Here is a 23,902-nt window from a genome sequence, read left to right as displayed (position 1 = left end):
AAGGCCAAGGCCATTTCCTGGAGCCCGGCCTCCCCCGCCCTCTGCCCCCAGCTCTCCCCAGCCACCCGCGGGGGGGGGGGGGAACAGAAAACGTGCTCGCTGACTTCCCTGCCTGGCTCATCCCCTTCCCAGGCAGAATCGCTAATAAGGGGGCCTGAGTGGGATTTCGTAGGTCCTGCGTCAGATGGAGCCCGCAGGCGATTGGGGGAGGCTTCGCTTTTCCCTTTTTGACTAATTATAAAGTGGCTCCATCCGCTTCCCAGAGCCCTGACTTTGGTGAAGAGCTCCGCAGCCCTGCAAACAGATCCAGCCAGCCAGTGCGGGGGAGGCAGGAGACCGCAGCTCCAACTGGGCACTTTCTCCCCCTGCCTCCTCGCTCCTGTAAGATTTACTGAAGCTGCTGCTCAGTAACTGCGGGCTATTACTTTTCTCCTGTATTTTTTTTCCTTCTAGAGCTTCTCCAGGGGCACAAATTGGCTTAGCCCTTCTATAAATACAAGGGGCGCAAACCAAGAGGCTCCAGCAAGCTACAGCTCACTCCCGAGGAGCTTCTGCGGGCTCCCAAGGAAGCAGCATGTATGTGAGTGAATTGCTCTAAGGACCGGCACTAGGCTGGGGGCTGGGGCGAGGCGTCTAGTAAGGTTGCTTGCCGTGGCTTGGCTGAGTTTTATTTCTGTATCAGCTTTGCTGTCTGTCTAGTTTCCATAGGCTACTGCTTTGTTGTTCGGAGGCTGTGTGCGTGCAAACTCCTGCCAGGCAATCGCTCCAAGGCTTTACCTTCGACTATCTCTGTAGTTCTGGTATCTAACCTCTTTCCTGGCTGTTCCGGGGAATTGCCTCTGTCCGGCTTTCCGGGATAATGACTGAGGACAGGGAAAGAGAGTGGCGGGAGAAATGCTTTAATTTGGAGGGAAATTGATTTGATTTCTGTTAACCACGTTAAGTTCGTTCTTCGCATACAGCGCTAGGTCCCGTTCCCGTGCAGGCTCTGGGCTTGCAGAAAGGAACAACTCCAGCTCTGGTAACACCGGCAGAAGAGCCGGGGGGGTGGGGGCGCTGAGGTCTTGGCGACCCTGGGAAGGGAAGGGAAGGGCAAGCCGGGGGCTGTCCCTGTCTGGCGCTGCGGAACAGAGAGCGCAAAGAGTTCCAACTTGCTGCGCACCGCGTCCCGTACCTAACCAGGGGGGTGGGTTCAGCTGCCGGTGGATAGTTTGCAGCGCCCGTGTCTGAGGCTTGGCGGAAGCAGGGGCACAGGCGTGAGTGTCTGTGGGGTTGGGGACGGTTCTCCAGGGGCCAGGGAGGAAGCTGGTGCCAGGCTGAATTCTGATCTGTTCTTTTCGCAGCCCATGGCGTTGCTCGTGAGACTTTGCGGCTTGCTCTTGGCTCTCAGCAGCTGCCTTGTCTGGACAGTGCAGGCGGACTGCAGCAAGGACTGCGCCTCCTGCTCCTACCGGCTGGGTCACCACGCAGAGATCAACCCCCTGGTAAGCGGGATCCATGTGTTCCCAAGTAACTCTCTGACCCCACTCGCCGCCCAAGAGGCACGGCAGCTGCTCCCGGAGGCTCGCATGGGACTCGGGAGCCGGCTCCTCTCACGCAGAGTTAGCGACGGGAGCTTAGCTGTGGGGGTGGTGGGGGAAGAAGACCCTCCGGCCGCGGGCGCTGTCCGGGCTGGCTTTCCTGCGGCTCTGCCCTGTCCTTCCCCGGGCCGCGCCGGACAGTTCGGCACCCTGGAGAGCTCCCCAACACTCCTGCCCGGCCCCAGCGACTGAGTTGAGCTAATTGACACTGTTGAGGTCCATTTGCGGGTGCTCCAAGGTGCCTAGGGAGGATCGGGCCTTAGAGCAGAGCAGGCAACGATGCCTCCCCCCAGGGGCCCAGCCTGCACTGGTGGCAAGTAGCCAGCGCCTTTGACCTCCACTGAAGCCTTGGGGAGCTAGGGCGCTGGACCCTTGACAGGACCTAGCCCCAAGTGCAGTGCCGGGGAGATAAGCGGGGGGGCTCCCTGATATTTAAACTCGAGTCTACCAGCGCTGCTGTAACCAGTTATCTTCTTTAAAAATTAAATTGCAGTATTTTAATTGGAAGTCTGATGTCACACCGCTAGAGTGAAATAGACTAGAAATGTCACCGGAGCTATCTTGGGGGCTCGGTGAGAGATTGGAACAGGCCCTTCTGAAAACTACCAAGTTCCCTCTCCCCTTAAAAGAAATCACCCTTTTAACTGTGAGTCTAAAGGTACCCTGATCACTAGGTTTAATTTTGAGAATTCGTAGGATAACCCCCCGGGAGCAAAAATTTCCCGGGAGCCTTTTGGTGATCCCGGTGGGACTAAGAGAGATTGAAGCCTAGAAGAATGGAATCACTGCAGGAATTCCGGTCAAAGTCCCTGGTTCAGAACAAATCCATCACATCTTAAAAGAGAGACAGCAACGAATAATGAGATGTAAAGGCAGAATAGAACTGAGCCAATGGCAAAAGAGTCCGTATTCGAATCCTCTCAAGACGAGCACGTCTCACCCTGAGCTACTATGTAGTTTCGCTCTTAGGCGTTCCCTAATAACCTACTGTTCCTCTAGCAAAGAAGACTCTCCCGTATAGGGTACTGCGTTGTTCTTGTCTTCAAATTCGAAAACCGTCCATTATAAAGTGCTTTCCATCAGAATGAAAATTGTTTGTCCTTTGAGGATAGCTTTGCAGAATAGGAGTCTTATTATGTGATTACACTGCTAGAACACGTCACCATAGACACGGGAGTTTAAAGATTTCATTTAAATCTGTTATCCCATGTCTCAGTTACCAAGTAATAGCTTGAACGGTAAATCTCCACTCGACATACATGCGTTTAAAAAGTTTGCAGACGCGATGTAAACTTACAATAGACTTGTTTTATTCACAATTTCCCGTTTCCTGTTTAGAACGTAAACATTTCTGCCTGAAACACTTTCACTTCTCATTGTGATAACACCTAACATTCTATAGATGGGAGCGATTAGAGAACAATTATCGGTCTGCCAGTTTATTTAATGTGTGCATTTGACAGCAGTGGATCCTATACTTATAGCGTGGGTCTGTGTATAGTTCTCCTGTATAATCAGTCATACAGAGCTCCCTGTTGTTGGTGCGGGTCCTCCGCAGGGAGAGAAAAAATCTCTTCTTCTTCTGTGATTTGGGAGGGAGGTAAACAAACAAAAATATGGCTGAGAGACACACTCGGGGTAGAAGAAGTAGCTGAAACTAGTTTTCACTCGTTTGTTTGTTTGACAGTATTCATTTAAACGGAAAAAAAAGTTTAAGTTTAAAAAAACGTTAACGGCCGAGTTAAGACTCTTACTTAAATCCAAAAAAAAGCAAGAAAATTCAGACTCAACACTGCAGCAGTTCCGTAGGGGAAGGACTGCAGAAGATGACATGATGCTTTGTTGTATTTTAGCCTTCTCCTAGTATTAGGTATTGGAGCTTATCGGTTGAAAGATGGTACTAGGGAGAGGTGCGATCTGCCCAGCGCTCTGGCTGAGGGTCTGGCCAAGCACAGATTTAACGCTGTAGTGCAGGGGTAGGCAACCTATGGCAAGCTGATTTTCAGTGGCACTCACACTGCCAGGGTCCTGGCCATCAGTCCGGGGCTCTGCATTTTAATTTAATCTTAAATGTAGCTTCTTAAAGATTTTTAAAACCTTATTTACTTTACATACAACAATAGTTTAGTTATATATTAGAGCCTTATAGAGACCTTCTAAAAACGTTAAAATGTATTACTGGCACACAAAACCTTAGATTAGAGTGAATAAATGAAGACTTGGCACACCACTTCTGAAAGGTTGCTGACCCCTGTTGTAGTGAATAGTCCCATTGAATTCAATGGAGCTCTTCACATGCTTCTTGATGTCAGTGAGACTGGGTGCTTTGCTAGATCCCCGGCAGAAAGTTCAGTCCCTAGCAGGATCAGTCCTAAGAGGCTGAGCCTGCTCCCAGTGGAGAAGGATCAAGTCCTACAGGAGCAGCAATACCTCAAAAGAGCATTTTTCTCCCAGATGTCGGGAAGCATTAGTCCGCTCATAGGACACTGCCTGCAAAATGTAGGGCTACAACATTCAATTTGTTCTTAAAGTACAGCCTGTTAAAGCATGAGAAACAATCCAAACTGAGCGTGTCCTCTGCAGTTAAAATCCACTAGTGTTATTTTAAAATATAGTCACAATGGCACCTTGCATGGAACTTAAGGGTCTGATTCTGACAAATGCTGGGTGTCCTCAATTCCCATAGGAGTTGGTGGGAATAGGGTGCTGACTACTGGCAAGAGACATTCAGCAGCACCTTGCAGACTCTGGCCTCAAGGATTTGATTTTGTAGTGTTTGTGTTCTCACTCCCATTGAAAATAATGGAAGTTTGTGATTGTTTTGGTGCACAAGGAATTTTGGGCCCTAATCTACCTGAATTATAAATCACTGAACATTTTCGTTTATAACAGAAACAATAGCACCTCTTTAACCACAGCAGTTACACACAGAAAATATTCTGAATGCAGTTGACATATATGACCACGTGAAATTCTGTCCGTCTATTTCAATGAATTCTCAAGGTTAATTGGGAAGCCTAAGTTAACTTTATCTTTCTTGTACAGCAAAGCTATTTAAGGGAGTGTTAAATCCTGTTCAGCAATAGTATTTATCAGTTGATGTACCAAAACAAAAAAAGTACAGTATCATACAAGATTTCACTTACTATTGGTTTCTAAAACATAAATGTTTCTAAAGACATTAATACCTAGTGAGTTCACTATTACTTTTATCATAATGAGCACCATAGGAAGTAATCAAACCATTATTATATACCAAGTGTGTGGTGTATGTTTGTTCAGGGGGAGAATGATTGTTTAAACTGATCCATTAACCAAAAAAGAGGTTCTTGATTTTTTGTATTTCCAAATCAGATTGCAACTGAGACCATATTATTTTAATAACCCAAATATGTTCACATGGACATCATGCAGTGCCAGTTAAAAAGAAAAATTGTGATGGTTTAGGAGTAGAATGTTGCTAACAACATAATTACTTTAAACTCAATTTGAGATGAACCTTTAACTCTAGAGTAATCACCAATATGGAAATAATTGTACCATAAATCTTCTATCTTGCTACAGCATATACAGTAGGTTGATAGATGATGTTTCTTAATATATTTATCACACTTAGGACTTAACTCACAGGTAACTACAGAAGTAGTGAGGTAGTCAGTTACTTACCACACAGAGCTGTTTTGAGGCTTATTTTCACATTTGTAAAGCTTTCTGAGATCTTTAGATGGAAGGCACTATAAAAGGGTAAATTAAGTATTATAATTTATTTTTATTTATTATGAAATATGATGATGGGACAATAAGGTTAATAATGTAAACAAATGTAACATTTCAAATATAATAAATGCATTTCACAATTGCAAAAATCTGATCATATGAGATCATACCTTTATATGATTTAATCATTTGTCAGAGCTCCACCTATTGCAAATTATGAGCTAGTGGAGTGGAAATGACTTTTCTGAAGTGAAATAATTTCAGTATTACTGCTGATTATTCAGTTTTACCTAATCTTACTTAATCCTTGTGAAAATCCTTTTGATGAGACATTTTACCTCCCTAAATTGTATATTTAGATATAGAATATTACTTAGAAGTGCTCATAAATTGTTCCAGACTTCTTTGAGAGGTATGTGTGTGTGCACATGGATGTCTTTATTTAAACTAGAAACATAGGAATAGCTGTAGCAGATCAGACCAGTGGTCCAGTATCCTCTGACAGTGACCAGTACCAAACCAGCTGCTTGAGGGGAAGGCACAAGAAATGGCATAATGAAAAATTATGGAATAAGATGTCCATGAGGGAAGTTCCTTCCAGCCAATGAGTATCTAGAGCAGTGATACTCAGACTGAGAATCCTGAGTTGCAAGTGGCTCTTTAATGTGTCTCCTGTGGCTCTTTGTGGCACATGATATTAAAACACTGTGACTTAATTATTAACTAATTGGGATGCTTTTACTATGTTTACAACCAATTGCAGCTGATAAAATAATAATACTTGGTCAGCCATTTTTGCTGTGAGAATAATATGTATAAAACGTAAATATTTCCCCTGACATATTGTTTAAATATTAATATCTAGTACTATAGTAAATGAAACAATGAATTCACACTACTGTGGGTCTTTTGGGTAATGTTGATGACTAGTTGGCTCCTGAACCAGTGAGGTCTGAGTATCACTGACCTAGAGATTGACTTGTGCCTTTAACAAAAAATAAAAAGACAAGATGACATCAGAATGTCTGTTTCTTTTAAATCATTCTTAGTAAATCCCATCAATTTTTCAGGCATGCACACTAGAATGTGAAGGAAAACTGCCTTCTGCCAAAGCCTGGGAAACCTGCAAGGAGCTTGTGCAATTGACTAAACTGGATCTTTCCGAGGAAGGCAACAGTGCTCCAGGGGACAACAAGAAAGAACAGGATGAGAACCATTTGCTAGCAAAGAAGTATGGCGGCTTCATGAAAAGGTATGGTGGCTTCATGAAGAAAATGGACGAGCTTTATCATGTAGAACCGGAGGAGGAAGCAAATGGAGGTGAGATCCTTACTAAGAGGTATGGAGGGTTTATGAAGAAAGACTCCAATGATGATGCCCTGGCTAATTCCTCTGATCTGCTGAAGGAGCTTCTGGGAACAGGGGCCAACACTGAAGCGTCACATTACAGACAGATAAATGATAATGATGGGGAGGTCAGCAAAAGATATGGAGGCTTCATGAGAAGCTTCAAGCGTAGTCCAGAACTGGAAGATGAAGCCAAAGAGCTGCAAAAGAGATATGGTGGCTTTATGAGAAGAGTAGGGAGGCCAGAATGGTGGCTGGACTACCAGAAACGTTACGGTGGATTTCTTAAACGCTTCACTGATTCTTTTCTCCCTTCAGATGAAGATGGGGAAAGTTATTCCAAAGAGGTTCCAGAGATGGAAAAGAGATATGGTGGATTTATGAGATTTTAATACCCTCCCCTTTATCCCTTTTGTCCCAAATGAGAGACACTGCCTCATTGGTCATAATTTATTGTAATGTGTTGCTTGTACTGTACAGTTTTTTACTGTCCTAGTTAATGATGCAATCTGTTGTTTCAGGTTCTGTGTTCTTTTAAGTCAATAACTTCTGTTTTAGTCAGATTTAAGTCTATATTGTAGTTTTCATGCTAAAACTATTTTGGTTACCTTATCCCTTTTCTTTAAACACTACCGCACATCTACAGTAGAATTGCTTAATTGTATATACAATAAATTCTTCATCCTAATGCATAATGGATTTTGAAGTGTCTGTTATTTCCTACTAGTGCATTTAATCAACCACTTTGTCAAATTCATTCAGCGCTGACTAACCAAAGCTTATAATTTAAAGCACCAGCTCTTTGTAATCACACAATTCCTTCTTTTCACACCACAGCAGGAATTGAAATTGGATTAATTTGTATCTTTGCTTCCTAGGTTTCTTACAAAGTTAAAACACCGAATATATCCTAAAATGGGTCAAATCTCTCCTCTCATTTTTGCAATTTAGTAAAAAAAAAAAAAATTGGAGCTATACCTATCTCCTAAAACTGGAAGGGACCTTGAAAGGTCATCAAATCCAGCCCCCTGCCTTCACTAGCAGGACCAAGTACTGATTTTTGCCCCAGATCCCTAAGTCCCCCACCCTCAAAGATTGGGCTCACAACCCTGGGTTTAGCAGGCCAATGCTCAAACCACTGAGCTATCTCTCTATTTATAGTAGAATAAAATTTTTAAAAGGACTAAAATTACTATTACTATCCACTACGTTTAGCTAGTAGGCAGCAAAAAAATATACGAGCACATTTTAAAATATTAACAACATTTCTTCAACTTCCCTGGCATACCAGGGAGTTAGTTCTAATGTCATGTTTCTTTGGACATATTTTTTACATTAATCCAATATAGGTTTGCGCAACTGGCTTTTCAGGGTCAAAGTTTTCCTTCCACAGGAAAGTGCACAGAAGAAGGAAAAACTGAAAGGAAAACTCCATAATTTTGACCTTTCAGAGTGTCTGACAGAGGGTTCTTTGGGGAGCAGCTTTGGGGCTTATCCTCAGATAATGTATGTTGACTTGGCTCTGTTGAAATCAGTGAAGCTATATTGGTTTACAGCAGCTAAGGAGCTTAGCCCCTTGTGTTTGGGGCCAGGTTTATGGCCCAGAGAAGATCTGATTGTATGGGAAATCCCAGTCTCAACACTGCAGATCGTCTGGCATCCATACCAACCTCAGTTAGCCCCTCCCCCAGTTTTCCAGTGCTCCCAAGCAGCGCAGCTCGCTTAGGAACTCATTGACATTGGTCTCTTTGCCAGGAGGAGCAGCAATACATAATTTGCCCAGAAGCTTCCCAAAGTGCCTGCTTCCACACTCTGTTCCTACACATTTAGTCACTGGGTACCTCCCACAGAGCACCTCCACAAGAGTTCAAAAGCAAATAAAACATAGTGCCATGATTTTCAATAATAGATAACCAAAGTTAGGCTCCTAAATGTACATTTACATGCCTGAATAGGTGGGGATTGGTTTCAGTGGTGCTGAGTGCACAGCAGTGCTAGTGAGGTCAGTTTCAGTTTTGAACAGTGATACTTGTGCACAAAGATGGCAATTTATCAGCCTGTGTCCCCTTTCACTAGAAGCCCATGCAGCTGCTGAGCACTACACGTCTTTGAAAATCAGGCTTCTTATTTAGAAACCCAAATATGGATTTAAGAGCCTAGTTCTAGGCTGAAGATCCTGGGCTTAGCTCTTAGAGGATAAATGGGATGGCTAAATGAGGTGATGATCCAGTGGCAGGGCTGATAAACTACAAGGCAGTTATTTTACTGCAGAGGAAAGCAGGGCACCTATCTTTCTATTTCTGTTAGACAACAGGTGATGCTCAATTTAGAAAGATGTGAACTAGTTCCCGTGCCCATCTCAGCTGAAGGAAGTTTGGTCTGACTAGCGGAGGGTTGGCCAGCTTCCAGAAAATGGGAAGAGGGACTAGCCCCTCCCCTGGTTTCTGCTACAACTTAGAATGCACCTGCAGGAGAGAAGAGGGATTTATCTGTCTCTAACTGGCTGGCCAGGGGGAATAGTGGAACTGTCTGGCTGTCATTGCCCTCACCAACACCACCACAATTTAAACCCTTCTGGAGTGTCTGCGGATCAGCTTTCCTTCATAACTCAGTTTAGAAAGATGCCACATAAGAATTGCTTCTTTTTCATGTCTTCTGTTGTGCTTGCAGTTTCTTAGTGCTTTTTCCATTAGTTTCAGTTCTGTGCAGCTTCAGGGCCCCCTACCTGATTCAAAACTAGTCTCAGCCCTGGTCTACACTATGAGTTTAGGTCGAATTTAGCAGCATTACAACCCTGCACCCGCCCACATGACAAAGCCATTTTTTTCTACTTAAAGTGCTCTTAAAATCGATTTCTTTACTCCTCCTGACGAAGGGATTAGCGCTGAATCGACATCACAGAGTCAAATTTAGGGTAGTGTGGACGCAATTTGACGGTATTGGCCTCCAGGAGCTATCCCAGAGTGCTCTATTGTGACCACTCTGGACAGCACTTTGAACTCAGATGCACTAGCCAGGTACACAGGAAAAGCCCCGGGAACTTTTGAATTTAATTTCCTGTTTCACCAGTGTGGTGAACTCAGCAGCACAGGTGACCATGTTTCTACGTTCCCCCATCATCTCCATCCCTGAAGTTATCGCAGACTAAAAGGCGAAAAAAATGCACTTGTGATGACATGTTTTCCAAGCTCATGCAGTCCTCCCACACTGATAGGCACAGTGTAATGCAGGAGGCATTCAGGGGCAGAGGCCAGGAAAGAATTGCTGTGTTTGCTTAACGGCAAAAGTATCATGCCTCACTAGTGATCCTGCCCGAGCCAGGTCGCTGTGTCAGCCTTGGGCGGGGGTATGACCGCTTGGTGAGCAGGAAGGCCATAGATATAGACATTGCATTAGGTAGCTTCTGTAGCTAGAGAAAACATTCCTGTGCATTCAGCAAAGTCTGTGACAAAAAAAAGAGAAGCCCCGTAGTGTAGTAGTGATCACGTTCACCTAACACACAAAATGTCACCAGTTTGAAACCAGGCGGAAGCAGGTCACTGTTCCTTTTTCCGATTCTCCTCCTGCATTTTTAGTCTTAGAACAGACCGCACTGTGAAATTTTATTTAGAATTATATCAATTATGAGTTAAATAATATGGAAGCTCTCTCTCAGTTATAGTCCCGGGTTCCTTACCCTTTCAGCTGCTCTGATAAATTAACATTTTTGTTAGGGGCGGGGGAACATTTTCATGAAGCCTTTTATAGGGACTAATGCTATCTAGGACTCTGAAATAATCTTAACGTGGCCCATAGAGTGCAATCCTTCGTTCTGGATTTGTCATTCCACAAGTTGAACTGCCCCTTACTACTGTCCAGGATTCATGAGCCATGGGAGCAAGGGGCAGGCTGGGGTAGGTGCGACCATGCGGTGCTGCTGGCTGGGAGAGCAGCCTGAGGCAGAAGCCTCCAGCTCGCATGATATTCCAGGAAGGACTGAATCCCCATGAGACAAAACTTAAAGAAGGAATGACTTGGAGTCACTCCCATTCAGTGCTCTAAGAGGAGGATAGCCATGTCTGTCCAGGCACCCCTGATTGACCTCACTGAGGTCTGCCAGCTGAGCGGGACCCTGGCTGGCAGGAGCCGGCAGACAGAGTCCCAGACCGGCAGCGGGCTGAGCCACTCACCATGCTGCTGGTCTGGGGCTCCGTCTGCCGACCCGCTCAGCCCACTGCCTGCCTGGGGTTCCAATCAGCCAGGCAGGCAAAGGGCTGAGTGGGTCCAGTGGACGGGACCCCGGAAAAAAGGTGCAAAACAATCGTCTGCCATTGCTTTCACGGGGGAGGGGGGAGAAGGGGACTGATGACATGTACCTAGAACCACCCACAACAAAGTTTTTGCCCCATCAGGCATTGGGAGCCCAACCCAGAATTCATGGGTGGTGGAGACTATGGGAACTGTGGGATAGCTACCAGGGATGGCTCTAGCAATTTCGCTGCCCCAAGCACGGCGGCACTCCGCGGGGGGCGCTCTGGCGGTCGCTGGTCCCATGGCTCCGGTGGACCTCCTGCAGACGTGCCTGCGGAGGGTCCGCTGGTCCCGCAGCTCCGGTGGAGCATCTGCAGGTGTGCCTGCGGGAGGTCCACCAGAGCAGTGGGACCAGCGGACCCTCTGCAGGCACGCCTGTGGGAGGTCCACCAGAGCCGAATGCTGCCCTCCCGCCGACTGGCGGAGAGCCCCCCGCGGCATGCCACCCCAAGCACGCGCTTGGCGTGCTGGGGCCTGGAGCCGGCCCTGATAGCTACCCACAGTGCAATGCTCTAAAAGTCGACGCTAGCCTCGGTGCTATGGACACACTCCACCGAGTTAATGGTCTTAAGTGGGGACACACACAATCGACTGTATAAAATCCATTTCTAAAAAATTGACTTCTATAAATTCGACCTAATTTCGTAGTGTAGACATACCCCTAAGATGCTCGGCAATGGACAGTTCAGTTGAAGTCAGCTCTGAGTGCGTCAGTCCAGCAGGCAAATCAACAGGCAGGATTTACTGTAATTGATTTATTTTAATCCGGGGTCAAAGCAGGGGTTGAGGATAGGGTTTTTGAGTTGGAAGGTGAAGATGGGGATCTTCTTTATTTTGATCAGCGGTATCCTATTTTTTCCCCACTATATGCTCCTAAAATAGCAATTGTGATATAATGTGGAAAAAGCTCTATTGTTTTATTGAAACATAGTGAACAAGAGAGGAGATGGGAGTCTGGAGCAAATCAAAATGTCTTTGTGGAAATGGATTGCAAGACAATTTTGAAGAAGAAGCTGTCACCCTGGGTGCAAAAATAGTATTTCAGAAGCGGCCTTTCTCTGACATTTGTTACTACCCTGGGAATCTTGACATTTGGCAAGGTAAGAGAACACAGCTTTAGAGAGATGCGCCGAATCCAGGATTTCAGTATTTGGCCACACATCAAGTAGATGGCCTTGGTATGTGCCAAATACTGAATATGAATAATGGCGGGAAGGAGCTGGGAGTGGGATTGGGTGTTCCTCTGCAGTAGACAAGAGAAGAAAGAGAGAGCTGGTCCACTACTGGATAGGAAGATGGAAGACAGCAGATTATAAGAGGGTGTCTGTCTCAGACATGATGGTGGAAGGGATCAGGCAAGCAGTAGGTGATGTGGGTCTATATAATGGGCCATGGATCAACAGGAGGCAGCAGAAGGAGGGATTCCTGTACCCAGTAGAGCTGAGAGGAGAGAGTAGTTCAGGAGGGGAGGAGGATGAATAGAAGGCTTTCTGCACTTAAAAAGTGCTGACTGCATCCCAGCTCTACAGAGCAAGCACCACCTTCAGTGATACAGCTAAGGTTCCTGTTCCAACTGCTCACCATATGGTATGTGAGCACCCTTCTGTCACTAAGGGTTGGATCTGAGCACCTACATGTGAAGAAAAGTGATACATTAACAGCTAAATTTCCTGTTCATTCAAAATTATACATTGCCTTCAGTGCCACAGATGCCACACATTTGGCTTTATTACCTCAGCACTGGAAATTAGTGGGATACAGAGATCGAGATTCTATCCTGTGCCAAGAGGAGCAGTACAGAATTCAAGCCTAGGATAAGGTGGCCGTAAACTACTTTTGCATCTTCCCAATCCTGCTCTGGGGCCATGGGAAATCCTTACCATAACTCTCACAGCCCTGGGGGGACTACACCAGCCTCCTAGAGCCACCATATGGGCTTCATCGCTGCCTGGAAGCTCCTCAGTACGGCTAGCTATAGCCAACACAACTCCAACACAATCCTGCCCCCTTGAGGCATCCAGTGATAAGTGAGATATAAAACATTAAACAGAGCTGTATAAAATGCCCAACTCTCTTTCAAAGTCTTAATAATTTCATACTTCCTGCCTGTTCGCACTAAGGATACCCCCTTCCTCTGAGAAATGTCTCCAGCCTGGTTCTCTCCCCTCTTGTCTCCAGTGCTGGTGATCCCTCTAATGCATAGACTTTCTAATAATCTCTGCTTTCGCCTTAATCCATCTTTCCCATAGAGATTTCTACATCAGTTTCCACCACAAGAGACAAACATTATTTCACCATCCAGGAGAGTGAGAGCTGCCTTATGATTTGTACTGGAAAAAAATGGAAATAATATTTGACATAAATAACTGGAAACACCCCTGGAAAAATGAAGCTTAAATGAAGCTTTCAAACTTTGAACTTTTTGTCCATAATCCTTTAATTACCCTAAGTTTTAAAATGGTCATAAAGCTCAAAGGGAATACATAGATAAAAAGACCCCATTGTTTTGTGGCGATGTCCTGATGCTTCCTCCTAGGAAGGCAGGGAAATGTCACAGTGAAAATGTTTGTAAACAAATAAGCTAGTGAAACCAGCTGTAAATCATTAATCCAAGCATTCAATTACTAACCCCATCAGCCTCATTTAAAGCACACAAACTGTTACAGATCCAATTAATTGTTGCCATGGAAAATGAAATGCATCTGTACTGGCATAGAAGGGATTTAGACTGAAATTCTTTAATTAGATTGTGACTTTACCTAAACTGAGCATTTACTGTAATCCTTGTTGAAGCCATGCAATGAAATCCATCATCAAGGATAAACAGCTATCACAACATCACCTCTGGGTTTCCAAATGATTTGTTAAAGAGGACTGCATTGCTTGTTGTTCAGGGAGGTTAGTATATTTCTGCATAGGAGTTCATCACTGAGCCTTTTCAGAGACACAATTGTTTTTTGGGGGAGCCTAAAGGCATATATGGTCTTTTCCTCTTGAGTCTGATTGCCACTGTTCCTTCTCTCATTCTCTGTCAGCCATCCTCACTAGTTCTGCAGCAATTGCTGCTAACAGATTCTTTTTACCCTATCTTTACCTAATCAATTATAATAGTATGCTTTGTCTCATACTCCAGTTCTGCAATCAGATCTGTGTGGGTGGACCTCTGATCATATTCATTCCAATCATTTTAAACTGCAGTATACAGGATGATTTGCCATTCGCAATGGCCCTAAATTGCTGCCAAGATTCTCTCTATACATATATCTATGCTGTGAGTTCACTATTGGATTTATTGTCCTTTGGTGACCCCAGCTGACACTTTGGAACAGGTGTTTTGTGATATCTTGCTTCATACTTTTCTGTCTCTTGATTACCTGAATATGATACTAGCATCAGTATGACCAGGAGGTGGATTTGTCTGATGTAACAATTTGGCAATACTGGGGGGTTTGGCTAAAATTCTATATGATATCAATGCCACTATATTTCTTGCTCTGGAAAACTTTCCCCCAGGATTTTTATACTGTTTTTTTTATTCATTAATTTGACACAGTTGACAGACCAGAACTTAAGTCCATCATTAAAGCCAATTGTCTTGTTCTTGTGACACTAGTCTATATGAAAATGGTCAGTGTCAGGCCAAACAGAGCTGCCATGGCTGAAAATGAAGAACATACTTTTGTCTGGGTTGCAGGAGCTTGCACACATTTAAATTTTGCTTATTGAGTTGTGGGTCAACAGACTCAAGGGAAGGCTTATGATTTGGAACTGGTTTGGGGCTGTGCAGCTTCCATTTTGATCCTGCTGAGCCTCTATGCAGCATTTGAAACTGGTGATATTCAAATCTTCTTGTCCCACCTGCAAGGAGCTGCGGGACAAATGGAATGTCTTGATATGACTCACAGGTCCTTCCTCTCAGACTGAACCCAAGGGCAACTGTTTTCCCTGCCCCCAAAGCCTTCACCTGTGGGATCCCACAAGGTTAAATACTCACCCTTGTATTAGTCAACATATTTATTAAGCCACTGGGGGAGCTGATCAGACAACTTGGGCTGAAGCGACAGTGTGCAGATAATACCCACCTCTATACCTGGCTTTCTCAATGCCTTGCTGAAATCAGTACATGAGTGAAAAACCACTGACTGAAGCTGAATGTGGGCCAAAGTGAGATGATACTGGCAGGTAAACAGAAGGTGTTTGAAGAACTTACCTTCTCTATAACATGCCTCACTACTGTAAGCATCTGCCCTCAAATTGTTGTCTGTTCAATAAATAACCATTAGATTCTTTTGGACTCCTTTGTGCTACTTTAAGACAAAAGCCTCTTTCATCCATATCTAGCTAAAAAATGGCACCCCGTCCTATCAAACTCAGACCTGGTCACAATGATCCTCTCACTGGTGACTTTTAGACTTGATTATTGCAACTTATTATTCCTAGAAATGAAGCCATGCCTTGAGAAAGCTCCAGCTTGTATGGAATACAGTAGCATTTCTGCTTAGTAACAAAGGTTGCCATGAACATGTCACCACTGAGTTTCACTCTTTGCATTTGTTCACCATTGACTGAACAAAGAATCCAGTTCAACATCTCTGTGCTGATATCCAAAGTCCTCCATGGGACTGGCCCTAGCAACAGTACCCAACGACTTCCTCTCCGGCTTTGACTGTAGCTACCCATCACAGCTATGTTCCATTGGCGATTGTTCATCTGGGATATGAAACTGAATAGGGAGAGGTGCATGATTGCAGAAAGCAACTTTTATATGTGCTGGACTTAGAGTATGGAACTCATTTCCATACACATTACCACTCTCACAAGTAACTGAAAAACTCATTTCTTTCACATATAGAGAGAAAGCTAGCAGGTATGCACACATACACTACAATAAACCATCACAGGAGGACTGGCTTTATAAGAAGGAATGGGTCACTTCATTTGTGACTAATTAGTTTCCTCCTGATGGGGCCTAATAGAGGGCACCTGTAAAGATCCAGACAGAAGTTGAGAAAGAGGAGAGAAATCAGCATTGGGGGGTGGAAATTCATTACAGAAGATCATGAGAATGGGAAGAAGTGGGAGGAAGATGAGTGTACAGTATTGAACAAAAACTTCTTTGTAAGGGAACTTCAAAAACTAAAGGTAAATGCAAAAACTCTGAACCAGGCAAGGGTGGCATGTGTAATGACAAGCTAAAATACTGGGATGATGGGAGTCAGAAAATACTGATAAAAGGTGAGCTACCAATGGAGTGAAAACATGTGGTGTGGAAACCAGGTAAGCTGCAAACAAGATTTGATGTGTACAGGCCAGTTGCCCTTACATCATGCATGGGTAAGTCAAGGAAGAATGATGACTGAAAGATTAACAACATATCTAGAGAGAAATGACTTACAGAGTACAAAGTGGGTACAGGAGGGGGAGGAAATCATATAGTAAGAGTGGAAAAGTTGATCGTATCATAAGAGTAGAGACAGAAGCACTAAAAAGTATGAGAAATAAAGAATAAATGATAGCTTTTCTAGATATTGAAAAATCATATGCTACGCTATGGAGAGAGGGCTTCTTGCAGTAGTTGTCAAATTTTTGTACTGGTGACTCCTTTCATATAGCAAGCCTCTGAGTGCGACCCCCCTCCCTTATAAATTAAAAACATTTTTAATATATTTAACACCATTATAAATGCTGGAGGCGAAGTGGGATTTGGGGTGGAGACTGGCAGCTCACGACCCCCAGTTTGAGAACCCCTGGCTTATTGCATAAAATAGCATCCATAGGCATAAAAGGAAGGGTATATAGGTGGGAAAAGGATTTCTTAAGCAAAAGAAGTATGCAGGTCAGAGTAGAGAAGGCCTAGTCTACCATATATACAACCACAAATGGAACTCCATAGGGGAGGGTCATCAGCCCTACCTTATTCAACATAATGATAAATAATCTCCCAAAAAGGATGAATACAGGAGTAGGTATTTCCTTGTCTGCAGATGATTTTGCCATATGAGCAAAAAACAGAAACTAGGAGATAGCTGAGAAGCGAATTAATGAAGCACTTAGGAAAAGTGTGGAATGGGAAAACGTTTGGGGCTTTAAACTTTCAATTCTCAAAACTAAAGGAATGATATTCACTAAAAGGAATATTAAAAAGATTGTAAACTGTCTGCATATGGACAGCAAAGAATGTGTGGCATTTGCTAGCAAGCTAACATAGAAGGACTACATAGAAAATATTGTAGATAAATGTAAAGGTAAAATCATTCTACTTAAAAGTATTTCTGGAACCACCTGGGATGCAGATAAGAAAACAGGGCTAATGATTTGTAGAGCATTACTAAAACCACCCACTGAGTATGGCTGCCCAGCATTTAGTTCAGCATCATCAATGAACCTAGACTCAATCCAAGCTCAGGCATTAAGCATTGCATGTGATGCCTTCATCATGACCCCTTTGTGTGTAATGCAGATAGCTGCTGGTGAAAAGCCTGGAGCTTTAAGAATGAAATTATTGCACTTACCCCTGTGGGGAAAATTCATAGGAAACAGGGAAGATGGAAACACTAAACAAATATATGAAAAATGCTGGGAATGCTGGGAGAACATGTGGGGGGGGGAGGGGACACACCAAAAATACCTCATGTTAGTAGGATTAAAGTATGGACAAACAAACTAAAAGGAAAGAAAGACCTACAAGAAATTTGCTTATATAGCCATGGGAAAATGCATTGTAGATGGAAAATCACCCCACCCACTCTAATATAAATGTGGAACTATATATTGAAATTAAAAGGCGAGCTGCATGTATTAAATATAGCAAATGGATATATGTGTGATTAATGGGGTATTGCCAGATATTTACAGATGGGTCTAAAGGTGGGAAAACCAGGAGCATGGGGACAGTGTTCTGTGTTTCAACACTTGAATTAAAGAAATCCATTAGACCTTCAAATTTTGTAGCTGTTATGATAGCCAAACTTGCAGGGAAAATGCTGGCATTATATTGGATACTGTACATGGGACCTATCACCATTGTAACCTTGTCAAATTTACTATCAGCACTATTGGCAAGCAAAAGCAGGAATTTAGATAGTAAAAATGATATAATTAATAAAATATTGTTACTAACAAAAGACTTGGCACAAATGATAGTCAGCACTGAAACAGCATGGATCCCAGTGCATGTTGGGATAGCAGGAAATGAGGTGGCAGGCAAAGTGCAAAAAATGCTATAAAAATGAATCAATTGACATAGAGACCCCCTCTAAGTAAACAGGAGCTTAAAAATTAATAAAAAATGAAATAAAAGAGCAGTGGCAGGGAGTATGGGCAAAAGAAACTAGCAGAGTTTTATGAAATATGCTCTAGAATCAAAAATGCAGACATACTGCAAGAACCTGAGAGGAAGAGTGAGGTAGATCTACTCCAAATACTTACCAAACACTGTAGCTTAAACAGGAACTTGGACTTAATTAATAAAACAAAAAGATGGGTAATCTGAAACATACAAGTTCAAAGCAACAGTTGAGCATATCTTCTGGGAGTGTAAAGAGTGTAACATTGTGGGGAGGGGGCTGTATGACAACTCAAGCACCTAAAAGTCATAAAGGTTACATTAAAATACCAGGTAACAGCATCAGGAAAATGGGACACCATTAAGAAAGCAATATTACAGTTTTTTTTAAATACTGGGAAGAGAAAAATTGTAATGAGGGCTAGCTCAGTGGTTTGAGCATTGGCCTGCTAAACCCATGGTTGTGAGTTCAATCCTTCAGGAGGCCACTTGGGATCTGGGGCAAAAATCAGTACTTGGTCCTGCTAGTGAAGGCAAGAGGCTGGACTTGATAACCTTCCCAGGTCCCTTCCAGTTCTAGGAGATGGGTATATATCCTATTATTATTATTTTCTTTTTTAATTATATATCATGAAATCCAGCACCTGGTGGTTATAGAATCAGAACGTGAGCCTGCTACAGTATAGAACACAAGGAGAAGAAAGGGGACTAGAAAGGAGAAGCAGGGAGCTGTAAGAATTGTGTGGGGAGACCGGTATGAGACCTCAGAAGGCAGCAATTGGGAGCTGCTGCTGAAGAGACCTAATGCAGAAAAAGAACTATTGGGGGAATGCTGTTGGAGAGAACTGGCCAATGTGGGGAAACTCAGCTGAGTAGAAGATAGACGGGTGCAGAGGCCCCTAAGTAAAGGGGAAGGAGCAGCACAGCCAGTGTAGGCCAAGCCCAGGAGCAGGGTTAATTCTAGAAAGAGGGTCCCATGAGCATGGGTAGAACTCACAGGCAAAGTGGAACACTGCGGGGAGCCCTGTCACAGAAGCTCTGAATTGAAGGCAGCCAGAGAAGAGCCACATGAAGCATGGAGAATTGCCAGAGTCACGGAGGCCCTGGAAGAGGGATATAGGAACTGGAAAAGAGGAACTGTTGACTCTTAAGTGGGTGGCCTGGAGATGACCGCTGGAGAGCTGCTGCATTTTAACCAGCCTCACTTCGGGGGTTTGGAGGCCTGTCTTACTTGAGGGATATGCAAGTGTTGCACTTATACTAATTATGCCTGTGAATAGGGCTTAAGCTGGACATTGAGAGAGACAACATTTCTTTCCCAGGTAGTTGAGATGAATGTTGGTCTGATCTATGGTGAAGATGGGTCAGCCCTGGAGACTGTAGGGGAAACTGAGGCAGGATTTGTTTCTATTGCTGCATTGGGCCATAGGAGGTCACCCTGGTGTGTGGGGACAGGGGGATCACCACTATTAAACTAAACAAGTTCTTGATATTGCAAGCTGAGAAGCATTAAAGAAGAGTGGGTGTATTTTTATAGTTATTTCATTTTAATTAGTTGGGAGGGACCAAATACTGCACCATAGAACTAGACAGATGGAACAAGCAAAAAGTGCACACCTTTTCTCCAGGGCATGTGGTCATTTCATAAGCATAAGTAGTGTGGGTGGTGTTTCTTTTTGAAATATGACAGTACACAAGCAAATTATTTTAATTTTGTTCTTTGCTTGCTTGCCCATAGCTGGCCCCTAGGATTCCCATCTTAAGCAACAGTTTGTGCAAGACATGGCAAGCATATCCTTCATGTAAATGAAAAAAATGTTTAGGGATTTTGATACAGTGCCATAGTGTCTGCACATCAGCAGCTCTCCATGTACAAGTTCATCAGTCACATCATAGGACAACTGCAATTCATTAGATGATAAGTTGCCTTTACAGCAGTACAAGTGTCTCTCCAAACTATGCTGGAGATATAACGCCCTTTGTAGCTGAAGTAACCTGAATAATTATCATGTCTCAGACAATAAAAGTATTTTTAGACTACTGGATTATGTCTGGGCAACATTGTAATGGCAGTCCTGAACGACAACTTGCAGAGCATCTTTTAACTCCAAGTAAATACAATAACGGGAAGTTACAGTGGTTGACTAAGTGAATTGAAATTAACAGGGTACTTTTTTTTAAGGGTTAGAAGGATAACCTCCCTGGGCAATACTACCCTCTCCCAGAGTTCCCCCAGTACAGGGGACATGATCATGGAGTGGGAAGAAGTAGTCTGGGGTTTGTACAGAAGCTCATACTCCTGGCTCAGGCCCAAGACGAGAGTTCCATGAGCAGGATGGGTTTAGACTCCCTTCTCCCTTCAGTTGTAAGGCATAATGCTGGTTCCCAGTAGTTCCTGGACAGCCTCATTTTGCAATGCAGATGAGGGAGGTTGCTGGGAAATGTAGACTCTCCTGGCAATCATGCTGTAGTCCTGGGTTCTGTTAATGTGAATGGGGTCTACTGACCCAAGAAAAAACTGGAAGAAAGCAGGTCATGCTGATGGTCTCTCCTGGATGTTGTGAACAAGTAAAACTACTGCCTTTATTTGTTGGGTTTAGTTTTTACTTTATGAGTTTTCAGGAAGACCCCTCTGTTGAGGGTCAGAATAAAGATCTGTGGTGTTGCGGAGACACTTTATCTGCTCTGCCTTTTTGAGCTATTTAAAATTAAAAAAATACCAGGGAAGGGGTTACAAATTCTACTGAAGTGCCATCTTATTTGTGCTGACACAATCACCTAGCAAAAAACACTGGTAGAACTGCTGGGTCTTTGGTAGTGAACACAGATGGTGATCAGTACTTAAAATGTACAGTCTCCCCTATAGTTAAGTATAGAAAGATTGCATGGAGCTCAATAGCAAGTTAATGTGCCCCCTTTCAATTGCTGCATAATTTCTTTAATACTTTTATCTATGTGGGCATGCAGCTCTCTCCCTGCATTCAGTCACATCTGTATTATTTTGATTTCAGAGCTAAGCTTTCTGTTCTGGCTAACATCATCTCACTAGTACAAGTTATTTGTATTTTATGTTTTTATGATGATGGTGTCTCTGTAACAAATTGTTCCATGAACTTGGAAGAATATTCACATAACAGGCAAGAAAATACATTGCTTATGTTTGTCACAAGTGGTACCAAAATTGTATCTAGTTAATAAGGTTTTGTTCTGAAATCCCTCAGCTGTGAGAGTGCATCCTAAGTAGGTAAGAAAATCTCCACTACACAAACCTGAATAAGTCTTCAAAAGTGCAATTTTGACATGTTTTAAATCAAAGATCTGATCTAAATATGATAACAAATGCAATAAACAATCTCTCAGCAGATAGGCATGTGACTGATCAGTATTTCATTTATTTTTGGCAACACACTAGGGAGCTGGGAGTTCAAAAGCTTGATATCAATCTGTTTTACATTGCTGTAATGATACTGACTTCAGCTGAATTATTCCTGAGTTTCCAAATCAGGCTCCAGAGCTGATAAAACTATGTACATTCACCTTCACTCACTAGATTAGCAAACTATTAGTATTGGAAATACAAATATTAAAGAATCTATGGGTTCAATTTTATTAGAACCGTACTGGATTTGTACCCTCAAGTGTGTGTGCTCTTAAAAGAAATTTCACATCTGATGTTACCCAAGGTTTGCATTTCTTTTTAATTTTATACAATGGCTATTTCTTGAGCATTTGAAATGCTTGAGAATGCTTCTGGGAACACACTCACATAAAAGTGTCTAAAGCATTGTATCAAGTATCAGAGGGGTAGCCGTGTTAGTCTGGATCTGTAAAAGCAGCAAAGAGTCCTGTGGCACCTTATAGACTAACAGACGTTTTGGAGCATGAGCTTTCGTGGGTGAATACCCACTTCATCGGATGCATGTAGTCTGTGGTATGGAAGACTGGTTCTTTCTGGTCCAGGATTGCCTGTGGAGTCTTTTGAAGTTTCCACCCTAAAAGAGGAATACCTTAAGGGAAAAGTCCTTCCTTTTTTTCCCCCTCTGTACTTCTGCGAGTAATTTCAGCAAGGCAAAATCCTTGTTTTCTCACTGGGTAGACACATCCCAAGGACTTCCTGGCTTTGTATCACTTGACTGCAATACTTGTGTATTCTTGACAAGGAAGCTGAATGAAGATATATTCTGTACTGCTGACAGAATCTAGCCATATAGCCGACAAAACAGGCCTAGGGAGGATTAACTCAGTATGAGGGGAATACTTTAAGTACTTTAAGAAGGGGGGAAAGGAGGAGCTGGAGATCTATAGACCAGTCAGCCTGACCTCAATACCTGGGAAGCTACTAGAGCAATGCATTTAAACATTGAATTTGCAAATACCAGGAGGATGAAGGGGTGATCAGTAGCAGCCAGCATGGATTTACTAAGAACCAATCAGGCCAAACCAGATTGATTTCCTTCTTTGACAAGGTAGCTCATTTGGTGGATAGCAGGAATGTGGTGGGCATAATACACCTGGAATTTAGCAAGTCATTAGTAAGCTGGAGAAATGAGGGCTCAGTAGAACTACCATTAACTGGACACATAATTGGTTAAACAATTGCAAACAAAGAGTAACTATTAATAAAATGATGTCAGATTGCAAGGAGGTTTCAAGTGGAGTTCCACAGGGTTCTGTTCTGGGATAGGTGTTATTTAGCATCTTTAATAATGACATGGATGTAGGAATAGAGAGCATACTGATCAAATTTGCAGATAATACAAAGCTGGGGGGTTGCAAACACTTTGGAGGATAGAACTAAAATTTAAAAAGATCTTAATAAATTGGAGAATTGGGCTATAGACAACACAATGAAATTCAACAAAGACAAATGTAAGTGCTATAATTACGGAAGAAAAACAAACTGCACAAATACAGAATGGGGGATAACTGGCTTGGCAGCAGCACTGCTGAGAAGGATCTGGAAGTTGTGATGGATCACAGTCTCAACATGAGTCAACAATGTGATGTTATTGCAACAAAAGCAAATGCAGTTTTGGGTTGCATCTTTTTGGCGAATTGACAGTGTTCTGCAAAGAATTACTGAGTTGTGCCTCTTTAATGTCTGCATGAGTTCTTATTAACTCAGTAGTTGTTTCTTATCAAGGGTTAAATCACTTTCCTTAGCAAGCATTCTGTAATTTTGGGTTAACTTCTTTACATGTGTCTGAATACAAATTATTTTGCCACCTACCCTATCTGACTACACACAGAGTCTTATTTGTGCCAATGGTACTATAGGCTATACAGAAATCTCAGAATCAATCCTCTATAAGGAGTCTAAAGGTATTTTTTGTTAAGTTGGTAACAACTTTTTCTAACATAAGTTGAACCTGCTGAATGTTGATGTTTAAACCCTCAAATGTGTAAATAATACGGCTGCCAAAATTCACCATAAATGTTTGCTATATCAACAGTATTTGCATGAACTTGTCAGCAAAATCAAATGGATTGGCATAATTCCTTTTCAGTCTACTAAGAATAGAAATGAGAAGTATTAAATCCATGATGTGCATCTTATTATGCCCTAATATTCAATTTTTATAGCATTTAGTCCTTCAGATATTGTAATATTAGAAATAAATTAATCATAACACAAGTTATTTTTCCTGCAACATGTGAAATCATTTTCCTGCATGCTTAGTAT

General features: G+C 42.9%; 1 protein-coding gene across 3 annotated transcripts; it reads left to right on the top strand.

Moving 5' to 3' along the window:
* Nucleotides 1–252: 252 nt before the first annotated feature.
* Nucleotides 253–7,336, top strand: PENK (proenkephalin). Of its 3 annotated transcripts, none has more exons than XM_039525478.1 (4): nucleotides 253–381; nucleotides 454–580; nucleotides 1,344–1,484; nucleotides 6,368–7,336. In XM_039525478.1, exons 2-4 carry the CDS (start codon nucleotides 575–577, stop codon nucleotides 7,034–7,036), a joined length of 816 nt encoding a protein of 271 aa, XP_039381412.1. In that variant the 5' UTR covers nucleotides 253–381; nucleotides 454–574; the 3' UTR covers nucleotides 7,037–7,336. The 3 variants fall into 3 exon arrangements, with proteins under 3 accessions (XP_039381412.1, XP_039381413.1, XP_039381411.1); XM_039525479.1 differs by having other exon boundaries at nucleotides 255–381; nucleotides 454–576; XM_039525477.1 differs by having other exon boundaries at nucleotides 255–580.
* Nucleotides 7,337–23,902: the final 16,566 nt, after the last annotated feature.

Source organism: Mauremys reevesii, linkage group 2 (assembly GCF_016161935.1).
Source record: "Mauremys reevesii isolate NIE-2019 linkage group 2, ASM1616193v1, whole genome shotgun sequence".
Lineage (NCBI taxonomy): Eukaryota > Metazoa > Chordata > Testudines > Geoemydidae > Mauremys > Mauremys reevesii.
The sequence above is the reverse complement of the archived record's forward strand: the minus strand, read 5'-3'. Positions and strand labels throughout refer to the sequence as shown.

What these genes read in the sequence shown, in the direction of transcription:
- PENK (XM_039525478.1), top strand. An exon ending in ACGCAGAGATCAACCCCCTG is followed by an intron (nt 1,485 to 6,367) that starts GTAAGCGGGATC and finishes TCAATTTTTCAG; the next exon opens with GCATGCACACTAGAATGTGA.